The following is a 7,593-nucleotide window of genomic DNA, read 5'->3' on the forward strand; positions in this document are numbered from 1 at the left end:
TTGATTAGTGTGGAGGGGCAATGGTAAAGAACTAGACTTAGTTGACTGGGCACAGTGGTTCACGCCTGTAATCCTAGCACTCCTGGAGGTAGAAGCAGGTGGATCGCTTGAGCTCAGGAGTTTAAGACCAGCCCAACCAAGAGCGAGACCCCGTCTATACTAAAAACAGAAAAACTATCCGGGTATTGTAGCAGGTGCCTATACTCCCAGCTACTTGGGAGGCTGAAGCAGGAGGATCATTTGAGCCTAAGAGTTTGAGGTTGCTATGAGCTACGATGATGCCACTACACTCTACCTGGGGTGACAGAGTGAGACTCTGTCTCAAACAAAAGAAAAAAGAAAAGAAAAGGAGGAAAAAAAAATTAGCCAGGCATTGTGCCAGGAGCCTGTAGTCCCAGCTACTTGGGAGGCTGAGGCAGGAGGATCGCTTGAGCCCGGGAGTCTGAGGTTGCTGTGAGACTGATGCCACGGCATTCTAGCCTGGGCAACAGAGTAAGACTCTGCCAAAAAAAAAGAAAAAGAAAAAAGAAAAAGAACTAGACTTAGTGTGGCGGATTGTTTTAATACTTGAATTTTTTGTGAAGGTGACTCCTTTACAGTCAACATCTTTCCTACTCCAGTCTTTACAACTCCAGCCAGGCCAGATGGGCATGAGTTCTAATCTACTGAGCAGGAGAGGAGAAGTAATTCTTCTCTTTTTTTCTTTTAATTTTTATTTTGGGGAGAAATAATCCTCGCCCATCAGCAGGGCTGCCTTTCCCTTCCCACCTGCATTGTTCCTCCTTCAAACCTCTCCCCTCAAAGGACCTACCTCCACCCAGCTACCCACAGCCCTTCCCTAGGGCCCAGCCTTTCTGACAAGCTGTGGTCAGCTCCTCCAGAGCAGCTTTCACTAGCCATGGGAATGACCGGGAAAAGAAGTCTGTGGCCAGGTGTCTGGGGAGGTCTGGTGTAGATAACTCCCTGGAAGAAGCTGCTACTGAGAACCGCGTGAAACCCTCACTTCCTCTGTGTATGTAGGTTTCCAGCCACAAGCAGCCGAGCAGTGGGGCGGGCAGAACGAAGCCCGGCAACCAGAGCACCAGCCCAGCCATGGCCCCCGAGGTAAGTGCTGCTGGCCAGGCAGGCCAGGCCACAGTTGGGAGTGGAGAACCCAGGGCATTAGGGAAACACTGGGGGTGACCCATAGCCCAGAATCACCAGAGGGTTGGGTAAGTAGGGCATCTTGCAGGGTTGTGATAGAAGAACCATCAGACAGAAAATTAGGAACTCAGCTTGGCCACTGACCACAGGCAAGTCTCCTCCCCTCTCTGGCTTTAGTGCCTCATCTGCAAAAGTTAGGGTCTAGGGTAGAGTCTCAACCTTGATGACCTCTGAACCTCCCTTCAGCTGTCTTGGAACTTTGACTCTCACATGCTGGATTGAATTGGCCTTGGGAAGGCCTGCAGATCTGGGGTGGTTTAGGGTGGGTATAAAGGAGATTCCTGCTAGAGCTTGGCATGGGATCCCTCCGTTGGTGGGCAGCTAAATGGGCTCATAATCCTCAGTGTAGGGGAGGGGAAAGATGGGCTGAAAACATGCATTTAGGGGGGCTGCAGTCATTCATAGAGAAGCCCCACAAGGGGCAGGAAGTTGGGCTCCCCGGACAACAGCTGAAAAAGGCAAGAGGAGGACCAGTGACTGGGAGAGGGGGTGGTAGAGAGGCGCCTGGGAGGAAGGTGGTTGAACTAGGTGTGGCTGGAGCGCTGAGGACACAAGGCAAGCCGTAAAAAGAGAGAAGGCAGAAAAGAAAGCAGGCAGGGAGGGCTCTGGGCACCCAAGGGAAGGTCTTCCTCCTGCCCAGGATCCTGGGGCAGATGGGATCACTCAAAAGGCTGAGAGAGAAGCAGCCTTTGAGAAGTCACCACCTAAGCGCCCAGCCTGGATGGAGGGAGTTCAGGTGTGGCCCTGGAAGAAAGGTGGGGACAGTTACAGTGTCTGGTTCAGGCCTCAGGGCTTGCCTTCGGGAGGAGCTGCTCAGAGAAATGTCCCTCAAATTCAATCTAGGAGTAGTTGCTGTTCTCTCTGTCACTTTCTTTTCCCTCGGCAGGTTCACCAAGTGCTGTATTTTTCTGGAATTGCCTCCTTCCTGGAAAACTGCAGCTCTTGTTATGACTCGGAAGATGAGAATGACTCCTGCTGTGCTTCCCCACCCTGCCCACAGGACTTCAGCCTGAACTTCGACCAGACCTTCCTACCAGTCTTGTACAGCCTCCTTTTTCTCCTGGGGCTGGTGGGCAACGGCGCTGTGGCAGCAGTGCTGCTGAGCCAGAGGGCGGCCCTAAGCAGCACCGACACCTTCCTGCTGCACCTGGCTGTGGCAGACACACTGCTGGTGTTGACGCTCCCTCTCTGGGCAGTGGACGCTGCCATCCAGTGGGTCTTTGGCTCCGGCCTCTGCAAAGTGGCAGGTGCCGTCTTCAACATCAATTTCTACGCAGGGGCCCTCCTGCTGGCCTGCATCAGCTTTGACCGCTACCTGAGCATAGTGCATGCCACCCAGCTCTACCGCAGGGGCCCACGGGGACGCGTGGCCCTCACTTGCATAGCTGTATGGGGGCTCTGTCTGCTCTTTGCCCTCCCAGACTTCATCTTCCTGTCAGCCAACTATGACGAGCGCCTCAATGCCACCCACTGCCAGTATAACTTCCCACAGGTGGGCCGCACAGTTCTGAGGGTACTGCAGCTGGTGGCTGGTTTCCTGCTGCCTCTGCTGGTCATGGCCTATTGCTATGCCCGAATCCTGGCAGTGCTGCTGGTCTCCAGGGGCCAGCGGCGTCTACGAGCCATTCGGCTGGTGGTGGTGGTAGTGGTGGCCTTTGCCCTTTGCTGGACTCCCTACCACCTGGTGGTGCTGGTAGACACCATCATGGACCTGGGGGTCCTAGCCCGCAACTGCGCTCGAGAGAGCCAGGTGGACATAGCCAAGTCAGTCACCTCAGGCCTGGGCTACATGCACTGCTGCCTCAACCCGCTGCTCTATGCCTTTGTGGGTGTCAAGTTCCGAGAGCGGATGTGGATGCTGCTCTCACGCCTGGGCTGCCCTGATCGGAGAGGCCTCCAGTGGCAGCCGTCATCTTCCCGCCGGGATTCATCCTGGTCTGAGACCACAGAGGGCTCCTATTCTGGCTTGTGAGGCTGGAATAGGGGTTCTTGTTTAACTCCTACAATCTGACTCTCCCCATGTTCCAGGCTCCTCCCCCTGTTTCTGCTGGGACTGGCTCTGGCTCTCCCCACAGCCTGGCTCCTGGGATTCACTGACGGCTCCAGCATTGTCCCGTCTCCTGGGAAGCCACCCTCCCAGCTCTGGGGTCTGCACCATTGTTGCTCCTTAGCTGCCAAGCCCCACCCTGCTGCTTCAGAGGTGGCTGCCAAGAGCCTCACTGCTCTTCTCATTCAGAAACTAGAACTTGGCCTTCCCCGTGTGCAGGGTAAGGGGTGTAGAGGACACTGCTCCTATGGGGCTGTTGCCCAGGCCTCCAGCTCAGCAGTCCCTGTGGTTCCCAAGATCTCTGTATTTGTTCATTTCTACTTTTGTCTAAAATCCTGCTTAAACATTTTTAATAAACAAGATCCTTAGGACCAGAGTATGTTAGTATATCATTTCCTATTTCTCCTTGCCTCACCCTGGGTCTGTGCCAACCTATCCTGCCTCCATTAATGTCTCTCTGCCCTCCTGGGCACTTGTTTTATTTACAAACACCCAGGAACATGGGTTCAGAGCAAGAAGGTAGACAACTGGCTAGCACAATCAGGGGAAGGGACTGTCACACCAATAAGACCAGTCCTGAACTCCAGCTCAGGACAGCAGGAAAGATGTGATTAGAACTAGCAATGTCAAGCAGCCTGTGCAATAGCAGAGGAGTGGCACATAGACAATGAACCCAGGGCTCAGGTCACTGAAGGCCAGTGCCATTTGGGAAGCTTCCTAAAGACTTAAATTAGGGCAAGGAGTATTTCCAAGGGTGAAGAAAAGTAAAGACAATATTTCCAGGCAGAAGGGAGGGTAGCAGTAAAAGTGAGAAGACTGGAAACAGCAACACTCACCAGAGGAATTATAAGTGGCCCCTGCTGGCTAATTTAGGGTTCAGGGTTTAAAATAACTCTGAAAGGTAGATTGGATCAGGTAATGGTATTATAATAGAGACCAGTCAAAAGCCTAGATTTGTTATTCAGGTGAGAGGTGACACAGTGATTACTAGGGAAATGGCAGTGGGGCTTGTAGAAAGCAATAAGGCTGGTGACTCACCCAACAGTAATGAGTACATAGCTACCTCCTGGTGCCTGGAGTACGTAAGCTGCAGGGAGCATTTTTTTTAGGACGAAGGTGGGGTTGAAGTGAGTGGAAGAAGACAACTGGGGCTTCTCAGAAGGGATACTGAGTTAAGGCAGAAAGTGAAGGGGTGGGTGGGTCCACTGCACCCACCACTCCTAAGCTGGAGTTCAGGACTGGTCAGTTTCGCCCAACTGTTTTACAGGCCAGCTGGACCCTTGCTGAAACTGCAGATACGGCTGGAGGTGGGGATGGGAAATAGGAATCCCAAGAGTTAGCTGGGGAAGCTTGTCCCACCCCATAAACACCCAACCCCATCTAGCGTTGTGGTTTGCAGTTTGTGGTCACTAAAACAGTCTAAGCTTCTGCAAAATGAAGGAAGGAAGGAAAACGACAGAATAACACATCCTGCCTGTAAAACGTATCAGTGATGCTAGACTAGTGAAGGTGCTTGTGGCAGGTTAAAAAATGGGCTCCCAAGATATCCATGCTCTAACCCTGAGTTTGCGACTATTACCTCAGCTGACTTTAAGAATGGTATCCTGGATTATTCAGGTGGTGAGTCCAATAAAAGCTTTTTTTTTAAAATTAGAAAAAATATATTATTATAAAGGGGAAATTACAGACATATTTCACTGATGAATAAGGATGCAATATGATAAACAACATATTGACATGTTGGATTAAAAATTGATGTTTAAGTAATATACGTTAATTAAAATTAAATCCAGTTTGTGAGAATTAAACATTATTATATATATATATATTTTTTTTTTTTGCCCACACCCCCTCGCTCCTTCTCAGTCTGATCTCCCCTTACCCCGTGCCCTACCATGTCATTAATTGTAATAAAAGCTTTTAAAAGTGAAAGGGGGGAGACAGAAAAGAGGGTGAGTCAGAGACAGAGGTGTTGCTGGCTTTGGAAAAGGGGAAATGGGCCACAAACCAAGGAATGTGGGCAGTCTCTAGAAGCTAGGAAAGACAAGGAAACAAAAATTTTCCCCTAGAGTTTCCAGAGAGGAACGCAACCCTGTTGACACACTGATTTTAGCTCAGGAAGACCCATACTGGACTTCTGAACTCCAGAACTGTCAGATATTTGTGTTGTTTTAAGCCACTAAATTTGTGGTAACCTGTTGTGGCAGCCATGGGGAAAGAACACAGTGTGGGTTCTAGTTCATGTCCTAGATATCTGACAGAAGGAAAGCTGCTGAAGTACTTATAGGCAGTCACAGAAATCAGACAGAAATACAGAACAGAGGTGCTCCTCTAGACATGTCTCAGGGGACATCAGATGTCTGAGTCTTGAACAAAAGAACTGAGGGTTTGTTCTCCTCTAAGCACAGGGAGCCAATGAATAGACTTTACTAAAAAGTGAGATGCAGAAAACATTTTATTTAATTTTATGAACAATTACATGGCTCAGATGGTTGAAACACTTTTGTCTTTTCTGTCTATGTTGGTATAACAGATTACATCAGACAGTACCCCTGGTTTTGAAGCATTGCTTTCAAAACTTGTTCTCTTTCCAGCATCATCCTCATTCTCTTAACCCACCATTCTTAAACTTATTTTTCTTTTGTATTAAGTTGTACACGTTAAACCTATGATGTCACAGTAAAAGTCAAGGTAGACCCTAAGTGCTTTAGAGTACTGTCAAAGGCACAAGATTGTTAGCAACAGAGCCACTCGCTAAGAATAACCATTTATAACATGAATCTAAAAATGTACTTAAGTTCTAATATTGATAACTTCACAGAAACAGGCTTTTCTAAAACTTATCAGTAAAGGATTCAGCTCATACTCTGATAACCTTAAGGAGCTTTCTTTTGCTTATTGGCACAATAATCCTTGCCAAGCTTTTTCATCACATCCCCATGGGTAATCCCTGCTGTCTGCTTCAAAACTATTCTATAATTTTCCTGCACATACTTGGCAAATGGTCTCACATGGGGTGCAATGGGGGTCCCATCCTTCCGAGTTAATGGCAGCACAACCAGCGTCCCCTTACATACAGCACAGATAAAGCGGTCAGTGTTCAATGATCTGGTGTAGCGGCCAACCCTAGCAAGGAAAGAAACAAACACAATACAACAAAGGAATTAGTCACTGTACCTCAGCATCAGCTCTGAGAGGTTGGCCTTGGGCCCAAACCAAGAATTTTCTCTGGGTTCTCAGAGATTGGAGCACCAAGCAACCATAGTGACAGGGCCAGTTTAAATTAGGAAAGAAAATGGAGAGGAGCAAGAAAGGAGAGGTTTTACTCAAGTCAGAGAGCAATCCACTTTGCTGATTAAAAATCAGTGGAAGCCATAGTAAAACTTAAGTAGGAAAAGTCTGGGGAGAGGCTCGGTGCCTGTAGCTCACTCAGTGGCTAGGGCACCAGTCACATACATCAGAGCTGGTGGGTTCAAATCTAACCCAGGCCAACTACAACCAAAAAATAGCTGGTGTTGTGGCAGCTACTTAGGAGGCTGAGGCAAGAGAATTGCTTAAGCCCAAGAGTTTGATGTTGCTGTGAGCTGTGACATCTCAGCACTCTACTGATGGTGACATAGTGAGACTCTGTCTCAAAAAAAAAAAAGTCTGGGGAGAAGGGTCTTACCTGGTTTTGCATCGAGTACATTCATATTGAATCTTGTAGTTAATTGTATAGTTATGGCAACGAGTGACAGCAGGCAGCTCCGGGTGTATCCTGTTGGATTTTTGGGCATAATATTTCCATGCATCACCATGAGAATCACGGACACCATCAAGCAGCCAGGAGGCTGCGTGGCATATTTCATGGATCAAAGTATCCCGGAGACGGTCTTGAAAGAGGAATGAAAATAAAGTGAGCACTAAAATTTATCCTTTTCTGGTCTGTCACCCAACAACTCTAGACTTTGAGCCCACTAGACACAAGCCATCATCCAGAAGCCCACACAAGCAGACACAAGTGTTACCTTCCCAGAATTCTGAAAGTGAAATTTCCACCTATTTCAACCCAATTGCATTAACAGCAGATAGCCTTTGGTGAACAGGTCTTTTCAGAGCAACTCCAGTGTGCTCATCTTTTTGTGGGGCACTACTAGAAAAATATCCAGACAAGACCTGGTTTCTGCCCTTTAGGATGGAAGTGGACAAGGTGGGGAGAAGTCACTGGAATCTGAGCTGGGCCCTTACCAACTGACTGGATTTGCAAAGTTAGAAAGGCTATTATTCTTGGTGTAGTAAAACACGTGGGCTTGGCGCCTGTGGCTCAAGTGGCTAAGGCGCCAGCCACATACACCTAAGGTGGC

At 48.7% G+C, this 7,593-nt stretch overlaps 2 protein-coding genes across 3 annotated transcripts in view; one reads left to right on the forward strand and one right to left on the reverse strand.

Annotated features, from left to right (window-relative positions):
* Positions 1-1,036: 1,036 nt before the first annotated feature.
* On the forward strand, positions 1,037-3,175 carry CXCR3 (C-X-C motif chemokine receptor 3). 2 transcript variants are annotated; one of them, XM_003801738.2, is made up of 2 exons: positions 1,037-1,110; positions 2,090-3,175. In XM_003801738.2, exons 1-2 carry the CDS (start codon positions 1,093-1,095, stop codon positions 3,173-3,175), a joined length of 1,104 nt encoding a protein of 367 aa, XP_003801786.1. In that variant the 5' UTR covers positions 1,037-1,092. The 2 variants fall into 2 exon arrangements, with proteins under 2 accessions (XP_003801786.1, XP_023363823.1); XM_023508055.1 differs by lacking the exon at positions 1,037-1,110 and adding an exon at positions 1,925-1,939.
* A 2,563-nt stretch (positions 3,176-5,738) lies between these two features.
* Positions 5,739-7,593, reverse strand: part of GCNA (germ cell nuclear acidic peptidase) — a 12,732-nt gene continuing 10,877 nt past the window's right edge. Inside the window, exons 6-7 of the mRNA XM_023508050.1 lie at positions 6,918-7,122; positions 5,739-6,376 (exon numbers count right to left, since the gene is read on the reverse strand). Coding sequence (XP_023363818.1) covers positions 6,127-6,376; positions 6,918-7,122 — 455 coding nt within the window. The 3' untranslated portion in view covers positions 5,739-6,126. The remainder of the gene's footprint in view (positions 6,377-6,917; positions 7,123-7,593) is intronic.

The sequence above is a fragment of the Otolemur garnettii genome, unplaced genomic scaffold (genome assembly GCF_000181295.1).
Source record: "Otolemur garnettii isolate 467f Iridium unplaced genomic scaffold, OtoGar3 scaffold00219, whole genome shotgun sequence".
Lineage (NCBI taxonomy): Eukaryota > Metazoa > Chordata > Mammalia > Primates > Galagidae > Otolemur > Otolemur garnettii.